Source organism: Ictidomys tridecemlineatus, chromosome 3, assembly GCF_052094955.1.
Source record: "Ictidomys tridecemlineatus isolate mIctTri1 chromosome 3, mIctTri1.hap1, whole genome shotgun sequence".
Taxonomy (NCBI): domain Eukaryota; kingdom Metazoa; phylum Chordata; class Mammalia; order Rodentia; family Sciuridae; genus Ictidomys; species Ictidomys tridecemlineatus.
The window spans coordinates 142,688,332-142,711,247 of record NC_135479.1 but is presented as its reverse complement, the minus strand read 5'-3'; the positions used below and the strand labels follow the sequence as shown (position 1 = coordinate 142,711,247).

The 22,916-nt window shown below is 32.1% G+C and overlaps 1 protein-coding gene across 12 annotated transcripts in view; it reads right to left on the bottom strand.

Moving 5' to 3' along the window:
• Acap2 (ArfGAP with coiled-coil, ankyrin repeat and PH domains 2) overlaps positions 1-22,916 on the bottom strand; it is a 123,033-nt gene that overhangs the window by 20,837 nt on the left and 79,280 nt on the right. For 9 of the 12 annotated variants that reach the window (XR_013436843.1, XM_078044005.1, XM_078044010.1 and 6 more), the window contains 8 exons: positions 21,509-21,621; positions 16,887-16,907; positions 13,803-13,854; positions 12,222-12,322; positions 11,501-11,606; positions 5,181-5,389; positions 4,733-4,802; positions 753-844 (listed from right to left, as the gene is read on the bottom strand). Coding sequence is in view for 11 of the 12 variants with exons in the window: in XM_078044005.1 (XP_077900131.1) it covers positions 753-844; positions 4,733-4,802; positions 5,181-5,389; positions 11,501-11,606; positions 12,222-12,322; positions 13,803-13,854; positions 16,887-16,907; positions 21,509-21,621 (764 nt within the window). In the remaining variant the exon portion in view is untranslated. The remainder of the gene's footprint in view (positions 1-752; positions 845-4,732; positions 4,803-5,180; positions 5,390-11,500; positions 11,607-12,221; positions 12,323-13,802; positions 13,855-16,886; positions 16,908-21,508; positions 21,622-22,916) is intronic. The other 3 variants (XM_078044007.1, XM_078044009.1, XM_078044013.1) reach the window with 1 other exon arrangement.

The following is a 22,916-nucleotide window of genomic DNA, read 5'->3' as shown; positions in this document are numbered from 1 at the left end:
ACTTAGAGAGCTAAAAATCTCAAAATAGGATTATGGTAAATAAAATATAATGCCAAATAAAATAAAATTAATGCCAAAATAAAGAATCCTAATAACTAAAAACAGCATCAACAACAAAAATTATGTACCTTAAAGCACTGACTTCTGGCTACTGTTTCAATAGCGTCCTTACATAGGACTGGAAGAGTAATTTCAGACACACCAGAGCTGCCTTTTTTCATTTTTGATTCCTCAATGTCATAATACCATGAATGAAGTATGTGGTTAACAAACATTTGTGGAACCAAATCAAACAATGTAAAAGTATTCATTGTAGGTAGTAGAATCTTGATCATTGGAGATTTGTTTTCAAATGCCTGCCACTTACAAGACTTTGGACACTTTAATAGCTAAAAGCTTTTACATTTTTACATCAAAATTTCATTTTTTATACCTTTATTTTATTTACTTATTTTTATGTGGTGCTGAGGATCGAAGCCAGGGCCTCACATCTGCTAGGGGAGCGCTCTAACGCTGAACCACAACCCCAGCCCTCGATATTTCATTTTTAACGGTCTTTCTCATCCAAGGACTACAGTTGATTATCTGCTTAATAAAATATATAATATACCCCAAACAGAGATAGTCACATTTGAACTGTCACAATTACTTTTAACTTTCTGTCTTGATGTTAAATGTGGACTATAGTGAAATAAAATCATAGCTATATTACTGATTTGGGGGGCAGAACATTGAGAGAACTGAAACAATACCTTTGTCCTGGTTGTGGTTTCTTTATTCCCATTTTTTCCACATTGGCTTCATAAACACGATTTATAACATCATTCCCCAATTCACACATAAGCTGTTTAGCAGGAAAACAAATGAGCAAAGTATAAATTAAAATTCATTCAACAAAATTTATAGTTAAAAATAAACTGAGGAGTGAGAATATTATTACTTTGCCATTGTTCATCAGAATACCTTCCCTAGAACATTACCACTCTTACTAAATTCTAACCACACACACATGCGCACACACACATACATGTCTGTCTATCTACATATCACAACTACTGTGTCTATATGTCCATAGTAGGGCAAGAAGTGTGACAACAAGCCTTACCTATACAGTTAGCTATAGTTAGCACTAGCCAGTCTTAGTACAATAATTTAAGATTAGTATCTATTCTTTTCAGTTTTCTCCTTCCACTTCCTAGAAACAGACAAATCCATCAAAGGTACAGCTTTATTGTAATTACTTTTGGACTTTTCCCTCTCCTTGGTTCTACTTCCAAATAATGACTGGTTCCTTGGTGTATGTTCCAAAATCTCAGATTTTCCTCTGTATCTGCACATTCACCTCTTTAATTCAGTTTGAGCTTTCCTCACCTCACTAACAAATCATATCTGTAGCCTCTCGGTGAATCATACTGCATCTAGTTGTGCCCGATTCCAGGCTTGATCATCAGGCCAAACATGCTTACTATGCCAAGATACAGATCATGCAAATGCTTTTCTGAAAAATCACATCTGGGTAAGAGAGATATTGCATACACATTAGGATGACACAATCAGTGATTGCAGAGAACAAAGTCAAGATGTTGGGACATGTGAGTTGGTGAAAGAGGGGAAAGGCCTAGGATGAGACAGGAAGAAGATAAAAATATGATCTAGACCCAAGAATGGGAGCAAAGCCTGATAAAGGCACCTCAGCAAGGAGGCACTAAGCAGACAGGGAGAAAAAAAAAAAAAAAACTTATCCTTTCTTTCCTGTTCCATACTCATGAGCCCTTTCAGAATTTGGGGGGGGGGGGTACTGGGAATTGAACTCAGGGTCACTTGACCACTTAGCCACATCCCCAGCCCTATTTTGTATTTTATTTAGAGACAGAGTCTCCCTGAGTTGCTTAGTGCCTCACCATTGCTGAGGCTGGCTTTGAACTTGAGATCCTCCTGCCTTAGCCTCCCGAGCCGCTGGGATTACAGGCATGCACCACCATGCCGGGCCCCTTTCAGAATCTTTTTATTCTGTGATGTCCTTCTTCTTTCATGACATCCTCTCCTTGTTTCTATTACTTCTCCCTTTATCTCAATTTTTCTCCCCTAGGCTAGGAATGTGGCTTAGTGGTAGAGCATTTGCATGGCATAGGTAATGCCCTGAGTTCAATCCCTAGTACCACTAAAAAGGGAGAGAGGGAAACCAATTTCTCTCCTCTAACTCCATAAGCCCTGCTATCCTTTATAAAATTTAAATGTGCTTTTCCTTCTTTGAGTAATTATTACTTCTAGTTTTGGAGGATTTTGTGTTTGTTTTCAGTGCTGGGGACTGAACCCAGGGCTTTGTGCATATTAGGCAAGCACTCCACCACAAAGCTACATCCCCAGTCTGGAATAGATGATTTTGTCATAGGAATGAAGAATAATAAAGAATGCATTATAAATGATATTTTTATATTATTGACCTAGAGCACATTTTTCATTTTAAATATAAAGGTACTATTATCCATGCTAGGACTGTAAGACAAGAGATATATCATTGGATGAGAACTAGCAGAATAGAAATCAACCCTATTTACAAAAATTTAATGTAAGGCAAAGGAGAAAGCAAAATGATAAGAAAATATTGTTCAGTAACTGATGTTAAAAAAGTTGGGTAAGAATTTGGAACACATTTCATACTATCCACTAAAGAAATTCACACATACACTACAATTAAAGTTTATAAAATATCCTCATAAAAATAAGTTAATGTCACCAAATTCTATTTTTAAAAAATAAATTATAGGAATTCTTATTTTTCAAAATTTTAGATTTATATGCTATTATTCTATCATTTTCCTTAGCAATTTTAAGATACTACAAAAGGATGCAATAAAAGAAAGACTATTTGGCAAAGTGATTCTTCCTTTTGCTTGTTATTTCAAAGCTTACCTTTAATATGTGTGTTTTTGGGTTACTTGTTTTGTTTGTTTGTGGGGATCTAATGCAGGGGCACTGTACCACTAAGCTACATACATCCTGAGCCCTTTTTATTCTTTGAGACACAGTCTAACTAATTTGTTGAAGATCTTGCTAAGTTGCTCAGGCTGGTCTCCAACTTAAAATCTTCCTGTCCCAGCCTCCTGAGTAGCTGGGAATACAGGCATGTGCCATTGCGCTTAGCACATGTTATTTCAGTTAAACAATAATTAAAGGCTTACAAGCCTTATCTAAGTTGCAACCAATTAATTGTTCCTTTCTCCTATGTATACTTGCCTAGGAAAAGATTTCTATGTCTACCCTATAATTCTAGAATAAAGAAATATCAAATCAAATGTAATCTCAGTATTGTGGCATGCTGATCCCTTTAGTAATACCATCTGACTTTTATTTCTTCCCCAGGAATCCTTTTAATATTCTATTTACTGTCCTACTTACAGTCTTTTAAATTTAAATTTTACTTACCTCAATCTCTATAACTTGTCTCATTTGTCTAGGAGAAAATTTCATTTTCTTCTAGAAAGGCCAGACTCATATTTAACCCTCTAATACTAATAATGCTTTCATTTAAAAAATTGGACTAAATGGCAGGTGCTTGTATCTGTCATCTAACATCTTTATTTATATTTTGCATTCTTTCCCCAAAAAATGACTTTAAGTTTTGCAACAGTAGGGAGCCCATCTTCTAATAGATTTCTATCCCTCCATTATGGATGGCACAGTATCTGGTGAATTCATTGAAAAAAGAAGCCAATAATCAGACAGTAAAGTTTTAAACAACTCAAAATTAAAGTAGACTATTTTCTTTTTAATTTATGTGTAATTACTCTAATTTGCTCAAAAAGTTTCGGCCATATTTTAACATATCAGATGGATGTGTTTCACACAATTTTTCTTAATTTTCTAAATTGATTCCACTGAATTTTTATCACACACAAAGTAAATGTAGAAATAAGATTTCTGCCCCTTACCCCTCACTTTCTTGTCCTTTGAATTCGTAACAATTCATAGAATCTAACTAAATAGGGCTCTACTTTACAAACCAATGTATCTTTTTATTTACATGTTTACATAATAATTTCACAAAGTAAATTTCTTACTTTACATAATTGACAAATTTACCAGGTTTTCAATGGATAAACACATTAAAAACAAAATTCTGAGACAGAAAAAAATGTATACTCTAATCTTTAATCTATTTTCAACAATAAGGTAATTTATACATGGAAATTAAAGAGTATATACTATTAACTGCTAGGAATTTTGTAATCTTATCTAAAACTAAATTACTGTGACATTTTCATAGATATGAACCTTAGACAAAAAAAAAAAAAAAAAGAATGTCTTGGTTTGATGACTCCTACACTAACAAATAGAATAATTCACTGTGGAGTTTATTATATTTTAATAGGAGTTTGATTATAAAAGGTTAAAATTGTAGCACAGAAAAAAAGACTGCATTATTAATATAAACTATCAAATCTTGCATATTTATGAAATTTATTAAAGTATTTTTTTGAAAAACCATAAAAATATAGAAACATTGGTTTTGTAAAAGAGTAAATTGACTAAAGATTTAAGAGTTCTACATACACTTAACAATTTCAAAAATCTAATATAAAAACACCAGATTTTCCAAAATAACCTCATATGTAGTGTAGTACAAGTTAGTTCATCCATAACAACAGTAACTCATAGATTTGTAAACCAAGATTCTGAAATCATCACTTTTATGTGAAAATAAATATTTTCACGCAAATATTCATTTTACCTTTAAAAGTTCAGGCTCCCAGGTATCTAAAGTTAAAGATCGTACTTTTGAAAAATGAACCCCAAGACTCCTATATTAGGGGAAAAAAAAAAGACTGCATTATTAATATAAAACTATCAAGTCTCTACTCACATATTCATAAAAACACTTTTTCTCTTTTAGAATGGCAAAACCCCTAACTACAGCCTTCAAAACACATGCAAACACATGCAAACAGGGATTGATCTCCTGGTTAGTAATGAATGGTGAACTAAAGTCCTCAAAAGCACTTCACACAAACCAGAATTTTATCTGCTTTACAGATAAATGGTACAAAAATACAAACCAGTAGTGAATTAGAGAAATGGAAAAAATCTTCTCACAAATGGAATACAATTAACTTTCTTTTTTTTTTTTTTAACAATGTGTTTATCCAAAAAAAGTCTCTCGCTCTAGACAGACAACCCACCGATGAATTCCAGAGCACTCGATACACAAGGTGATGCCCAAGTTGATGCTGGCCCACCGAGGATCTGCCAGACCACAGTCGCAACAGCTGGCATTTCCAGGGATACACTGGACCCGCTGCAGTGCACTTTCTCCTTTCAATAATTTCTCTTTTGACTCATTTCCAGAATCTAGGCTTCCTGTTGATGGAGATGATTTCTTATCCAGCTTCTACAAGAATTAAGAATTATTTGTTTTTTAATTAAAAAGAAAAAAGATGGCACCATTATGTTGCATGCTACATGCTCCAAACAAAAACTTCCAGTCCCTAAGTTTTAAAGGTCTATGCTGGATATAAGCCAAGCACTCTTCTAGGCCCCAGAGACTGAGGGGTGAAAAGATACATGCTCCTCTATCAATGGACTTTCAATCTAGTGAGGAATAACAGAAACATTTAAAATCAAATATAATGATGGACACAATAAACATATGTACAAGGCATAAAGACAAAAAGAAAGGGGAGCACTAGATTAACATGCAGGATACAAGACAAAGACTACTAAACAAAGACATAAGACTACTAAACCTCAAGATAAAATATTATGTTACGCCACACTCTTCCAAGGTATTCAATTAACTATAAGCAAATTAATCACTACAGTGAATAATTAGACAATGTATGTTCTTATATAGTTAAGTACTGAAGAACAGATTGATCACATAATTATGATTACAAAGTGACTCAAATTTAAAAAATGATTAAAATTTTCAAGAGATATTATGTGAACCAGGTTGATAAGCAAAAAGTTACCTTGTTAAGTGCACAGCAAAACTGACACCAAAATATAATAGTATTTAATAAGCAATTTTTTATACAAGTAAAAAAAAATGACCATACATAAAGATGGGGTTCACAGGTTCTAAGAAATTAAAGATAGGTTCTATACAAAAGGTTTCCTGATTTAAAAACAGTCAACATTAACAAAACAATATGTTAGTACAGGAATGGCAAAACCCCTAACTACAGCCTTCAAAACATGCAAATTTAGTTCTTATTTTGTCCTTCCTGAAACTCAGTTCCATAGCCATTTGGTAGGGCTGAGCAAGGTAAGTGTAGAGATATTGTATTTCAGAGATGACTGAGCTGCATGAGTCGATCTGCACGGGACAATCTACGTAACAGCACAACTCTGGGTAAGCAGGATGTCTGCACAGGGAGGCAGTCCTACAAGGAAGATAGGACCTGACAAGGACAAGGATGGTATCTAAGGCGTATCACCTTACTGAGGTGTCAGAACCAGAGAAGGATAAAAGAGCATCAGAGCAGGGCTGAGAGGATATGTCTAGGGGCAGATGGCAGCTGAGAGAATATTGCTTATGCACCAGGGGATTAACCAAAATGGATATATAGAAATAAACATAAATGGGAGCCATATTTCTCACTGCTAAGAAAAGCACTATTTATTTGGAAAAGGAGAAAGCTAGAATAAATTCTGTTATAGTAAATGAGAACTGTAGGTACCAATAGACACCCTAATGGTTTTCAATATAAATAAAGAAACCTAGATGTAAATGTATGTATATGCACACAAATTCTTGGCTTCTAAATATCATTCTCCACCAAAAAGAACTATATCTTTGCAATCAATTTCAGGCTGGTGCAGAGAAAGTATGAGAAGATGAGCTTGGAGCATTTTGTCATGCTAGGAAGAAGTACTCAATGAGCAACAGAGACAAATCAAAAGAATATAGAAGACTCCAGGGCTGGGGTTGTGGCTTAGTGGTAGAGCACTCACCTAGCACGTTCGAGGCCCTGGGTTAGATCCTCAGCACCACATATAAATAAGTAAATTAAATAAAGATATTGTGTCCAACTATAACCAAAAAATAAATATTTTAAAAAGAATACAGAAGACTTCAAATTTGGGTCAATATGGGCAAAATAAGTAATGATAGTAATGAATAATATCACATTGAATAAAACAGGAATGCATACTAAAATAATTAAATTTTGACATAAATTAAAGCTGAATAAAGAAATATTTATAATCTTGAAGATCCTCCCCAACAAAATATGTATTATCTACCAAAGTTAAAAAGAATGACCTTAGACTAAAGAAGCCTAGTAAGATAATACCTTTATCAAAGTTAACCTTACCAGTAATGAGACAAATCAAAATCATGTGGGCTATGGCTGTAGCTCAGTGGCACAGTGCTTGCCTAGCATGCGTGAGGCAGCGAGTTTGATACTCAGCACCACATAAAAATAAACAAATAAAATAAAGGCATTCTGACCCTCTATAACTATAATTTTTTTGAATCATGTGCCATTTGAAAGGACGCAGTAAGAACACAGTAGTTTTTCACCCAGTACTAAAAAAGAGAGTGAGTGAGAGACAGACGAGAGAGAGGAGGAGGAGGAGGAGGAGGAAGAGGAGGAAGAAGGGGAAAGAGGAAGTTCAAGTTAACATTGAAGAACTTTTCTTGTAATAGGGGTATTAAACCCAGGGGCACTTCACTGCTTAGTTACATCCGCAAATCACAGAATCTCACTAAGTGGCTCAGGCTATCCTTGGATTTGGGTTCCTCCTGCCTCAGCCTTCCCAGTTCCTGGGATTATAGGCTTGTGCCACCATGCCTTGCACACAGTCTCATTTATATAATGTACCTGCTTAAGTTGCATAACCTCACAAGTAAAAATCAGATAAATCTAAATGAAACATTCTACAAAATAACTAGTCTGTAATTTTCAAAACTAAAAAGTCAAGAAGGTCAAATTGGGGTCTAGGGTTGTAGTTCAATGAAGAGTATTGCCTAGCATGTGTGAGGAACTGGGTTCAATTCTCAGCACAACATATAAATAAATAAAATAAAGTCCATCGACAACTAAAAAATATTTAAAAAAAAAAAAAAGAAGAAGAAGAAGAAGAAGGTCAAATTGGGCTGTGAATGAAGCTCAATGGTAGAATACTTGCCTACCATGTGTTACACCATGGGTTCAACACCAGTACTGAAAAATACAGTGAGTGCGAGACAGAGAGAGAAGGAGGAGGAAGAAGGGGAAGGAGGAAGTTCAAGTTAACACTGAAGAACTTTTCCTGACTAAAGAAGACTTAAGAGACATGACAACTAAAACTACTGAGTTTCTGCAGTGAATCTTTTCGCTATAAAGAACATTATTGGGACAACTGTTTAAATCTGAATGATATTTGAGAATTAAATAGAAATAATGTATCAAGGCTCATGTCTTAACTTGGATAGCTATACCATGATTATGCAGGAGATATCTTGGGTTGTGAGAGTACTTATTAAAGTTATGAAGAATGATGAGGCATCATGTTGGCAACCTAGTCACAAGTGATTGAGAAGGGAAAGGCTTTTGTAGTGTACTTAGAACTTGTATGTAAATTTGAGATTATTTCAAAGTTTTAAAAAATATAGCTGGACATAGAGGCACATTTCAGCAACTTAGGAGGCTAAGGCAGGAGGATCCTAAGTTAAAGACCAGACTCAGCAACTTAGAAAGACCCTATCTCAAAATAAAAAATAAAACAAGGGCTGGGGATATAGCTCAGTGGTTGAGTGCCCCTTGGTTCAATAGCCAGTATCACAAAGATAGATAGATAGATAGATAGATAGATAGATAGATAGATAGATAGATAGGTAGATAGACAGATAGATAGATAGATAGATAGATAGATAGATAGATAAATAGATAGATAGATAGATAAATAGATCTGTTTTATAAGATCTGTTCTATATCTGAAAAATATCATAGGCAATAATCATACAGGAAAAGGATGTCAGTCTTATAATGCAGAAATCATGTTGGTTCCTTTCCTAGTTTTTGTCTTTATGCTAATGTTTTTATACCACATTAGAGAAGCTAAGTACCATAATATAGCATAACTGGGCAAGCCACCTCAAAGAATATAGCATTGAACGTGATTTCCACCCATGAAAGTTGAAGGGATGATTGTTTAAGAAACAGATCTCAGGGTCCCCTCCCTAATCCTATGCCATTAATGGACTACCCTCTATACATAAACACAAATGACCAAAAGCTTAGTCATAGGAGTAAAACATCTCCAAACGGAGTTCACCTGAAAGGTGAAAGGTAGGGAACTAGTATATATTTACATACTGAATGTTGAGATACCCAATCCCTTACCTCTATATGGGAGATCTGGGAATTTTCTATGGAAAACCATACCAGGCAAAAAGACTCCAAAGATCCTGACTATGATTGTTGCTTAACAAACATTTTACACTTAGGACATGCTTTCAGTCAACAAAGTGCTACCTATCTATGTATTCAGAAGTTCTAAGAAATATGCAGTCCTAACTTATCATCATGAGCAAATTACCACAGTCAAGGAAAACATACAACACAATGGTTCTCTATTTTGGCTGCTCAAAATATTGACGCCTGGGTCCCATTCCATTCAATTGTTCTGGGATATACCAAAGCACTGAAAAAATTTTAAAGCTCCCCAAGTTATTCACAGTGTACAGTGAAGGCTAACAACTACAGCTCTAACACTGCAACCATATCTAAAGAACAGGTCTATTTTTAAAAACATTCAGTGAACAAAAAAGAACTCTTGGAAATTAAATATATGCTAGGAACATGGAAATATTCAACAAGTTAATAAGATTAATTGAGATTTCCCAGAAAAATGAAACAAAGAAAGCACACACACACACATTACAATAAAATCACAATACCAGCCCATAAATTCCAGAGAGAGAAAACAGAGAAATTGAAGTGGAAAAATACAAAATATCAGTAATAAGAAAAGCTCTACAAAAATAAAAACATAAAAAAATAAATAAAACAAAAAACTCTAATGGCAACACTGGGAACTTTTTTTATTTTTCTCTTTTTTTTTCTTTAATAAAACAAAAATACAATGCTATTATTTTCAACCTAAAAATTCTATACCCAGCCAAACTATCAAACAAATCTGAAGACAGAATAAAGACATTATCATGCATGCATAGAGTTACAAATGCCTCACTTTCAGGAAATATTTGAGAAAGTATGAAGTTTTTCTTAAGTCAAAAAAGAGAAAGAAGTGGAATATGGAAAAAAAAAAAAGACAACAGAAATGGTTGTATAAGAAAATCCCAGACTAACAGGTATGCTGCAAGGCTTAAGGGGCATTCATCCAAACTAAAGAAGTATGATTCAGGTGACAGACTAAATATCATACTGAGGGTGAACTGCACCAACAAGTCTCTGCTATATTCCCATCAGTTGTATCCTACCATGGCCAGGTGAACTAGGCTATTGAAATTTCTACTCTCTCTGTCTTACTGTTTTGATCAAGTGAATTCCCCCATTTCCTGCTCAGGAAGATATCTGCTTTGATCTACTCTTGGGAGTCACAAATTGATTATAATGAGCTCTGAAATATAACTTGGAGAGTACTCCCTCCCTTTCCCTAACCATATTTCTAACAGTTGTCTATCACCACCTCTATGCCTGTGTCCTGCCAGATGACCCAATGGCAGTGAGTTTCATTTTTCAAGAGTTTGCAGATTCTTTGGGAACCTGAAGCCAGAGTATAGCCCACGACTGTATATTCAGCTTATCTTTCCCAGAGAGCCTTCAATAAAGAGACAATGATTCATTTTTCTTTTTTGCTTTTACTCAGTTTTAACCTTAAAAACCTTTCGTGATAATTATTCTATTTTATTATTAATTAAAATTGTAAAATATTGTGGGGAAAAACCAAGATATTAGAATGCCTTATTCCAATCTGGAAAATATATTCAAATATTAAAACAAAGATATATTCAAGTATCAAAATAAAATGATACATAAAATCAAGAGAAATAAAAGATGGATGGTGGAAGGAGACCTTCATTGTTATACAAAATACATGATGAAGATGTGAGGAAAAAAAAAAAAAGAATAGTGTTACCCTAGATTAATTAGGTAGAGAGAAGTGATGGGAGGGGAGGGAAGGTGTTGGGGAGATAGAAAGGATAGTAGAATGAAACAGACATTATTATTACTGTGTGTATATATGTGAATGCATGACCAGTGTGATTCTGCAACCTATATACTCAAAAAAAATAAGATATTATATCCCATCTGATTGAAATGAATGATATGTCAAGGTCATTGTACTGTCATGTGTAACTAATTAAAACAAAAATAAATAAATAAAAGACTGATAATGAAAAAAATAGAGATAAATAAAAGACATTGAATCTAGATTTTAAAAACTCACTTAAATTACATAAAATCACCCTCCATAAAAAAGGATGTTATAATTATATAAAAGTGAAACTAAAATGTAAAGCTTTTAGACAAAATAACACTCTACTAACCTCTGATTCATCACCCTTTTCTCTATAAGCAGTTGCAATACTGGTCTGAACAGCCTTAATCCATGCCTGGCGCAGCTTTTCAGAATCTGCCTGGAGCATACAACTCCTAAAAGGAAATAAAATATTGTTTTCTCAGTCACTAAATTAACCAAAAAAAAAAAAGAAAAGGAAAGGAAAAACAAAGGAAACCTATAGCTTTACTTTTTGTCCACTTCGACATTTAATAATTTATCTAGCAAAAAATAATTTCTGTTGAAAAGTTTTATTTTATATATCTTTAGGACTAAGTACCTTTAAAAGAATTCAAAGTACCAATGAAATGAATTATCTCTTGAAAACAAATCATTCATCACTGCACATTAAATCAAAGTAAATAAACTTCTAAATTTAGCATAACCTTAACACTAATTTTTTAAATTGGAGACCGTATGAAATGATGGTTGATATGTGATTGTATCTTATTATCATAACAGCTGAAAATTTTTTATTATGGGCACATAAATAATCTTTACAGATTTCAAGGAATATGAAATAAGGGGAGAGTTACGTAAGTATCTGCTTGTAATATCTGTAATCATTAATTATTGACACTTATTTTTAAAACATTTTTTTTTAATTCAACACACTCATGAATCAAACACAAATTTCTCTATTCTGGGAAGTTTTTTAAGACCTACTACAGAAAATAAAAGCAATTTTGAAATCCTACAGAATAACTTACTTTGTTGGAGAGACTACCTCAAAGCAGAACCGTCTTTCTATGTCTTCACAATGCTTTACTGTGCAAAGCCTGAGATCTTCAACTACTACCGTGGGGTTATCCTACAATAAGGAAATAAAACTTACACATTCATCCACTTAGTTTTTAAATAATACTACCACTAACAATAACACACTTTAAAATATTACTTAGAGTAAATTATCTAATTGTAAAGATTTATATTTATCTTCACTGTTGATACAGATGAGGTTATTGACACAGATAAAAATAATGGAAGTAATTCTGTCCTATTAATTATTTTATCTGCCACCCCAAATTATCATAGATTAAGTGAAGCAATATACATAAAGAGGTTGGTCCAATGCTTCACACTTAGTAGATACTCAATAAATGTTCTTCTATTTTTATTCATATCCATTATTCTCTTAGTCTCCACTCATATATTACTTTTATAGCTTTTTTAAAGCTTCTTTCCCCAAAAAGAGAAGCCTTTAACAACTCATGTTTTAGACAGCTCAAAGGTAAGACATTTATAAATCCTTCTTAAACTATCCAAGAAAATGAGAAATATTTTATCACTTCCTAGTGTTTAATAAATAACACAAAATTAAGTTTATCAGAGTAGAAGAAACCATGAACTAGCTAGCTAAAGAATTTATAAAATACTAACCTGTTACTATAGAAGATAGCAAGTAAAATTTCATGTATCATTTCAAGACTACAGTATATATTTGAAATTTACAGCATATAGAATAACATTCATAAAAACTAACTAGATGAAAATCAAGTCATTAATTAACAAATAGTTTCAATAACTTTTAATATTCTCAAATCTTAAGTATATATCAGAATGCCTTTCTAAAAGTAAAAATACCTTACCCTTAAAACAAGGTTCAGAAAAACAAACATACAAATACATTGTTAATAGATTGAAGGGTTTCTATTTAAATTACTTGGAGCTTGCATTTTAATTAATGTTATTTTTAACCTTTCAAGATTATCACCATTGGCCCTAAGATGATATTTCTTAAAAGACACATTCTCGCCAGGCACAGCAGCGCACCAGTAATCCCAGTGGCTCAAGAGGCTGAGGCAGGAAGATCACAAATTCAAATCCAGTCTCAACAATTTATCAAGGACCTCAGCTACTTAGTGAGACCCTATTTTAAAATAAAAAATAAAAAAGTGGGATGTAGCTCAGTGATTAAGCACCCCTAGATTCAATCCCCAGTACCAAAAAAAAAAAAAAAAGACACATTCTCCCCTTCAGTCTGAAAACAGTGCCATGCAATGGTGGTGGTATTTCCATCATACAACTAGACAAAGACATGAGGAAATGAAAGTAACAATCCTAGGTAGGGCACAGAAAAATCCATCTCAAAACTAGGAATTAAGAATTCAAAATTCAAAGTCATTCTGCTTTTAAGGATCAAATGCTATAGTTTCCACGCCAAAGTCTTCTTATACATGCCCAAACATAAAACTAATACACAATAATTTTATACATAGGTATTTATGGATTTCAGTGCTCATCAAAACAAACAGATAAAGAATTTTAAAAAATTGAGGACTACCACCCACCTTAAACTTTTTCTGGTAAACCAGTTGATTATTCTGTATTGAAAACCAGCGTCTAAAGAAAGACAAAATAGATTTAAGTTTTAATAAACAGGATTTACTTCTGGTTTTGGTAGAAATGAAATATTGGGAAAGCACTGGAAATCAGTTTATAATAATTACATTTTGAGAAATGTACTGTTTTGCTTAATATAAACCAATAGCAAAATGTAATAACTACTGAAGATACAAAACAAGCATCTTAAAACCACAGATTAGGAAAGTAAAATTGCTATCTTTTGATTTATTTTATGATATAAATTTATATTTTAACAAAAGCTGTTATTGTTTATAATATCACCAAATAATAAATGTTTTAAAGTATAAATTAACAGTTTTTTGAGGTTCTTCAAAAATAACTGAATCTTCCCCCCAAATAATTATATTCTTTATAAAGTTAAAATGAACTTATAGTACAAATATAAATATCCACTTATATACATTAAAACATTACAATAAATGCTGCTTTATTGTCAACCTTTCAGGAGATAATTCAGCAAGTGTTAATTTGATAAGCAAAACAGAAAATTAATCCTTTTCAACCAGTATCAAACAGGAGATAATCACCAATTAACATGGTCTTAGTTTCATATAAAATACTTCAAAGCAAAACAATCAAAGTTATTACTACAAACAATTCACCCAGTTATTTATATGGTTCTGCTTATTATTGTAAATTATCAGGAAAGCAACTTAATTGCAATTTTCTTTAGAAGAAAAAGCTAAGCTATGTATGCCATACTTACTAATTCTAATTTATTAAAACAACAAAAAGACCTAAAGACTTATAAAAAAAAATCACAGCCAAAAGCCATTCACAAAAGGAAGCAAAACTTCTCATTAAGCATGAAAGGTAAAACACTAATAAAACTTGAGTCATTATTTTAAAATTAGTTTCATGTGAGATGATTTTTATCATAACATTAGTTATTAATCTATTAGCAGATAGAGATTCTACCTTTTCGTTGGTACTAATACAAAGCACTAGAAAATTATATTTAGATATCTAGAATTTCTATTTTTAAAAATTTAGTTACTTCTCCAAAGCTGAGAAAATTATTAGGAGATGCTTTTTCATTTTTAGGACTTTTACTAGATAGATCATTAAGTTTTCTCACCACTTAAAAAGGTATAACCTTTTTATTATTAAAATAGAGAGATTTGTTAAATAAGCATCTAGACAAAACAATGTGGGTTGCCTCTAGATCCAAATTATCAAGAGGCAGGCTAGAAAAGGAAGAACTTCTGGGTGCCTTGGTTTGGGGACAGATAGCTGGTTAGAAATGTTAAAACAAACACCTACACACACAGAATGGTGCAGCCCTGCCACACGGGATGACATGCAATGGAAACCATCTCTAACACTGATGGAAGAGCTCTCTGAAAAAAATCATTTGAAGGAGGTAGATAAGCTATATTTTTTTAAAAAATCTTAAGTTTTATATCATAATGATTCTATTATATAATTTGATAAAAACTACATTGTTTCATTAACCAATGGAAAAACACCCATATAAACCATGTAAACTTTTCATGCTTCTGAGGTCTTCAAAAAATAAATGTCTTTTCACCTACTGCATCTTAGGATAACAACAAGATATTACATAAAAACTTGTATTTTTTGTCAGAGGCCATTCCCAATTATTAATTCTATGGACCCTGTATACTTTTGAATTTCTGTTTCCCTACCATTCATCTGCTTCTAGATGTCAGTCTCACATCATCAGGTTTTATACACTCAGTAAAGACAAAATAAATTCACCTGAATTTGACATCTCCTAAGGAAAAAAAGGCATGTTGTATATCCTAGGTTTAAAAAAAAATTAATTAAAAAGATCTGAACACCTGTGACACTATCTCACCTCCAATGCCAATATAAATAAAAAGAGCTAACTATATACTCATCTAAAATTGACCAAACTTTTAATCAGATAAGTAAAATTTTTTTTATTATTCTGACAGAATAATCCTAGTTGCTTTTAATATTTCTCAGAAAAAGAAATATGAGACAAACAGTTCATGATCTATGGAATATAAAAAATACTTAATAATTTAAGAAACTTGAAAGTATTTCTAAAAATAATTAAATCCAGAAGAGAGAAACTTTGGAAAGCTTTGTGCTAACAATATCACACAGTATTCTACAAAGTTAAAAAACTGAGCACAAAGCCAAACAAAATATAAGACAGTGTGTAAAACAAAAAATTGTTCATTAAAATAAAACAATAAGATACCATTTATATCTGTCTCAAATTGAGTATAAATAGATCAAAATATTAAAATTTATTAAAATTTAAATATTAAATTTTACATATCAATGAAAGCTTCCAGATAACAAAATATGGGCAATAAATATATATACATATATATTTATATACACATATATAAATATATCTTTTACCATGTTTGATGCAGAACCACACTTGAAATCAAAAACATAGATAAAAGTTAAACTTCTGAATCTGTAGAAGCTTTATTACTAAAAACTATACAAATGATGGGTTCATGTGCATATTCATATAGGTAGCAAACAAGTAAACAATTAATAAAATCAAAGCTTAAATACATATGCACATTTATTTTAAATTCAATTTATTTTTTCACAGAAAGAAAAATGTGGGAAACAAAACCTAGGGACTGACAATGTATTCTTTCAACATAATATGGTTGTTACCAAAGGGATTAATTCTAATTACTACACAGGTTTTTAAAGAGTTTGCTGGTTTATTTCATATTTACATATACATGATTGTGTGTATATACGTATGACCTAAATGTATTCATATTACTCAATCTGCAACTTTGGGTAATTATAAACAAATCAAATGTTCTTTTATAGATTAAAACAAATTGAGGATTTGGGCAATTAAAAGGTATAATTCCATTTCTCAAATAAAATGCTTATATTTTCTTCCCAATTTAAAATATAGAGAGACTTTTTATCCATTGCAAGTAATCCTACTGAAATGCAGGTTAATGATGAGCTTTCTCGTGCCAAAGAGGAAACTGGAGTAAGATGAGGGTAAAGGGAAGGAAGCCATTTGGTACCTGATATGATCGGGCTTTTTCCTGTCATGTGAAAAAATGGGGGAGGATTAAAACATAAGGGAAAGGTGGTAAAAGAATGAAAACGCAAATGTGCAAAATAAGCAAAGGACTAGCATGATACGAAAATAAAGCAAGAATTAAAGGAACAAGCTTAAGCTTATAACCTAACAAAACAGTCAAAAGTATCTACTGCATTTTATTATGAACACAAGCATTTGTAGAATTAATTCCAACTCTTAGGAATCTGAAATGCTAATATTTTAGAAATATTCAAAAATTTGCTTCAAAGTATTACCTTACAAAAAGTTCTGGTAGGACTTAGTGTACTTCTTTATTGTTATTTTCTGACTCTATGATCATGACTATAAAATACAGATAGTATTGCCACATCTTATTAAGATGCTCCTAAAAATTAAGGGAAATGATCATTGGAGATACTTCTAAATAAACCTAGGACAAACAGAAACTTTTCATAAGAAAAGTGGAGTCACTAATGAAGAATTTCAAAGAAAAACACAGAGATTACTCAAAAAAGCCTCCCACCTGCCCAGACTCATTTTCATCAAATGACAGCAGAGATTCTCTAAGGCCACATATTAAGTATGATTCCTCTTTAATTGATGTATATTTATATTTATTTTAAAACAAAAAGGCAATAAAAACAAAACATATCTATACCATCAGTGCATAGAACACTTTGCTTTTAAAAACTTTTATGTTCTTAGGTGTATTTTCTAGTTCAAAAGACTTTAGCTTCTTTATTAATCTTCACAAGTTATTACTAAATAAATTATGCTGACATTTACTTATTTTCCATGTTCTCATCTTTCCTATTTATTATGAAGAGCACAAGAAAAACATAAGCTCTAGCAGTCCACTAGGCTAAGCCTGAAGTGAATCTGCCATATTGAAAAAAGTAACTTGATGAGGAAAAATAATTGTAGCCGACTTCATAAGTGTTCAGAAAATATATACAGTTGTCCCTTGGTATCTGTGGGGGATTAATTCCAGGATTCCCTCTCAGATATCAAATTCTGTGATGCTTGGGTTCTTTACATAACCTACACATCTCCCTAAGTACATATATACAGACAAACACACACACATTTAATTTTCTTTTTATTTATTTATTTTTTAGTTTCCGGTGGACACAACATCTTTATTTTTATGTGGTGCTGAGGATTGAACCCAGCGTCCGGAGCATGCCAGGCGAGCGCATTACCGCTTGAGCCACATCCCCAGCCCTAATTTTCTTTTTAAGAGACAGAATCTCGCTATATTGACCAGGCTGGCATCAAACTCCTAGGCTAAGCAATCCTCCACCTCAGCTTCTTGAGTAGCTGGGATTACAACCATGCCACTTTGCCTGGCTCTCCCAGCCACCTCTATATAGCTTAAAATATATAATATAAGGTAAACGCGATATAAATAGTTGTTAGACTGTATTGTTTAAGAAATAATGACAAGAAAAAAAAAGTTTGTATATGTACAGTGTAGACTTATTTTTCCCAAATACTCACATACACGTGTGTGTGTGTGTGTGTGTGTGTGTGTGTGTGTGTGTATTTTGGTACTGGAGATTTAACACAAGAGTGCTCAGTTATCAAGCAACATCGCTAGACCTTTTTTATAGTTTATTTAGAGACAGGGCATCGCTAAATTGCTGAGACTGGCTTTGAACTTGTGATTCTCCTGTGGCAGCCTCCCAAGATGCTGGGACAGGCATGGACCCCCACACTCAGCTCCAAATAGTTTTGATCCACAGTTGGTTGAATTCATGGATGTGAATGCACAGATATGTAGGGCCAACTGTATTACAGAGGTGTATAATTTGGAGACATCAGAAATTAGAAATCTAAAAACCAATCATTTCAGTAATCCATATATGATCTAAAATTTTTAATTCCTATGCTATTTGGGTCACAAACAAAATAAATCAATTTGTTAAATTTCATATAATAGAATATTTCTTTCAAAAAAGATGTAATTTATGAAGGATGGATGAGGTTTTAATATCTATATACCGTAATTCCATAAAATTATTATATGTTTGGTACCTTACAGAAACTAAAAAAAAAAAAATTCCCTGAAACTAATTAAACAATCCTTAAAAGAAAAAAACAAACTGAAGCAGTGAGTAGAAAAAGCTTTATATCTGAGTAGCTAGATTCTTAGATATTTTTTAAATTAAGGCATAAATATCACAAGTATATAGTCTTACTCAGAGGCCAACAGAATATAATAAATCAAGCTGAATGGAGAACTAATTAGAGAAGGAGGGTAGACTCTAAGCCAAACATGAAAAAGGAAAAATTATTTGTAAGTATTACCTGAGACTGGACTTTTTGGTAAATCTCATTGAAGAAAGACTCAGAAGGCTGAGGAAGGAAGATCACAAATTTCCAGGCCAGCATTTGCAGCTTAGCAAGACCCTATCTCAAATTAAAAAATAAAAAAGGACTAGAGATGTAGCTCAGTGTTGTAAAACAAACCTGGGTTCAATCTCCAGTACCAAAAAAAGAAAAAATGTTTGGACCTAGTATTAGGTAACGAGGTCACTGGGAAAAGAATTGATGCTGGTCTCTTGGACTAAGTCAATTCCCAGGAAAGTGGGCTGTTATAAAAGAGAAGACTGGATCACTCCTACTCTCTGGCTTCATCTCATCATAGGATCTGGGAACACTCCTGCCACTATGATACCATCCATCGTGAGGTCCTCACCATAGACCACCCAACTTTACAACATGAGCCTCCAAAACTGTGAGCTAAATAAATCTTTCTCAACCATTTCTTTAAAGGTCCATTTCTTTACTGAAAATTTGGATGTTAAATTATAATCTATAATTTTAATCAATAACTATCACTACATATAAATGGAACCTCCTCTAAAAAGCAGCCTAATTTCCAAAGGCAATGTCTTTTTCCACTTTGCAAATTGTAGGCAACATGTCTAGAATTGAGGATTTAACAGTTACTCCCTATTCAATTTTATTTGAATTTTAATATCCATGTCAATTAATAAAATTCATTGAAAAAAATGAAAAAGTCCACACTTAAACCAAAATTAATTTTCTTCTACTGCCCTAAATGGCAATGCAATTTTCCCCTAACACTTAATGTACATGCAGTCTGAGACCATTTCTCATTGAAATATTCCATGGAAGTTCATTTCTTAACATAATACTATATTTCTATGTATTTACTGTAATTTCATTTTGTCAAACTTTAAGGAGGTTGTTTTGAAGTCTGAAAGTTAAAATCAATTCTAACATTGATTTTGTATTAACATTATATATTAAAATCATGTTGGTGGAATAATCCTTATTACTTAAAGATTCACCAATCACATTATTTTTTAAATTTCCTAGTCTAGCTAAAGAAATTTTCCATTAAAGATTCAAAATATTATTAATTTTTAGAGCTTGGAAAACATAATTTAACTCTTCATTTTTACTTTATAAAAATTAGAAACATTTCTAACCAAATCATTTTAGTTAAACCTCCTATATTCATGTATTATTTTAAAGAGGTTTACTATTGAATATAATAATTACTTTCCACTTTATATTTAATCTTAATATAAAGAAAATTATTCCAAATAAAACCAAGTAACACTTAAGAATTGGGAAATATCAAATGCTCAATAAATCACTGACATCTGAAAAGAACTGATGAATTTTTTTATATAACCTCAACCCTAAGAAATAAAAATAAGTGCACTAGGACAATAAAACATTAAATGTTTCTATTCAAATTAGCAAAACTGTATACTAAATTATACTTAGCAAGGAAAGTCTATTTTGTTAATGCCCATTAAAAAAAAAAAAACAAAACCAACCTTCTCTATCACTACATGAATTCATACCTTGTTTGAGTAATAAAATATGTACGTTTCAACCAAGAACATAATAGTAAATCAATTACCCAGAATCTGAACACTAGTCAAAATTATTGCAAAATTTTCTGACTACACTTTGTTGGCAGTAAGGTAGATATCCTTGAGTAAAAAGATCACTATATTCAGAAGAATGATTCTGAGTCAAGCAATCTTTTGCTGCTTTAAGGTCTAAAATTATTTTGCTTTGTTTTATATATATATATATAAAAAAGTAGTTTCTTATACATTCATTCTGGGTTCAATGGGTACAATGCCCAGTACAAAAAAAATAATAATAATCAAATAAATAAAATTCCTTAGCCAATACTAAGTAAAAATTTATATAAACATCAGAGAGAGGAGGAACCAAAAGAAAAAAAGCTCTCACTTATTCTATTCATCAATTATATTCAATACATAATTTGTACTGCAATCTATTTTGTTAACAAATATTGGAGGTAGCGCACATTCAAAATTTATGATGATGATCTAGTCACTATAGACTAAGCATTATAAATACTCTCCTTGCTTCCTCCTTTAAGCCTTGCTTGAATTTTAGAATTAAGAATTAACCTTTTCATTTTTCACCTGCTTCTGCGAGCCTTCTTTTTCAATGAACTTGGTTCATGAAAGTTACTATGGAATTTACAGACTTAGAATTATAAAGAAAGAGTTGCCAGATCACAGAGAAAGTCAGAAAACTGCAAATATGGAAGGAGCAAGACAAGCATTTCAAGTATATTACCTGTTCCAAGTTTTGAAGGCATTGCTGGCTCGTTTGAACAGGTATCCTTCCATAACAATGCCATTTGCAGCATCTACGTTGTATTCTAACTTGGAATCATCACTGGAGAAATCCTAGATGAAATAACACATAGAAGTTCATGTGATTTATGTTACACAGAAAAATAAATGTATCCTAGGGAAAAAGTTCAAAAGGGGGGAAAAACTAGTTTCTATTAAAAACTGTTATGACAATATTGATAAGAAATGGGTAGGAGAAACTAAATGCTTAATAATTGAGGAATGCTTCAACATATTAAAATATTTCAATTCAGTTGACTGATGTGTAATGATGGTGTAAAAACAGATGATTATATAGAATATACTGTAAAAGAGAAAACAATATAAATTGTATTGAAAGTAAAAATAATAAGCATACAAACAGACAAAGCCAACAACTAAATATTACACTGGATGTTATGTTTAAAACTGCTTCCATTTTATCCCAGTATTTTATAGTGATATGTGTTAATTTTTAAAAGAACTATGGATATATTTAAATGTGATTATTTAAATCTACTACTATTTTCTAAATATATTGCTACCATGGCAGTCTTTTTAATCTAATAGGAGTAATAACTCTACTATTTAGGAAGTTCAGAAATAAAAGAATTATGAAATTTTTTTCCTAATATTTGGTTTTGCAAAGAAGAAAGACCTTAAGGCCACAGTTTGAAGTGGGGATATTAAACTCACTTTTTTTTATGAAGACTATGGAATCACTCATATAGTCTTGTCCAATCATTCTAATTACTCAAGTCTATATTTGAATGCAATTCAAACTTTCAGTTCTCCTCCAAAGATTCACACAGTTTGGAAACCAGAAATCCAATTATTTAAAATATTTCCTAGTAAATTCCAAAGTATTTTCGATAAAACTGCAAGATTGCTCCTCTCACATCAAATTTAAAACTCTAAAAATCAGTCTCAGAACTTTCAAAGTCACTCCTGCACCAATGATTAAAATTAGAATGCTACCTGTCTTGAGAAACATTTTGGCAGAGGCTGGATGACCACCTGCTGAGAGCTGAGATGTGAAGGACCTGCATTGGAGGGGAGGCAGAGTGAGAATCACCCAAGAGCCTTCTAAATCTGTCTACTAAGATGTGAAAAGGAAATAGATCGAGTTCAGATTTTTAAAAATTAAATAAATCTGATATCTTTCAAACTTTAACCATAAAAAGACATACTATAAAATAATAAAATGAAGCAGAATCTATGTCATTACATTTTCTCCTTTTTCCTTGAAAAACAAATCAGAGAAACTTCAATTTCTTCATTTAAATTTTAATTTATGCTATAATTTACTTTTTACTATTATTTTTACTTCACGATGATGGGGATTGAACCCAGAGCTTTGCACATGCTCA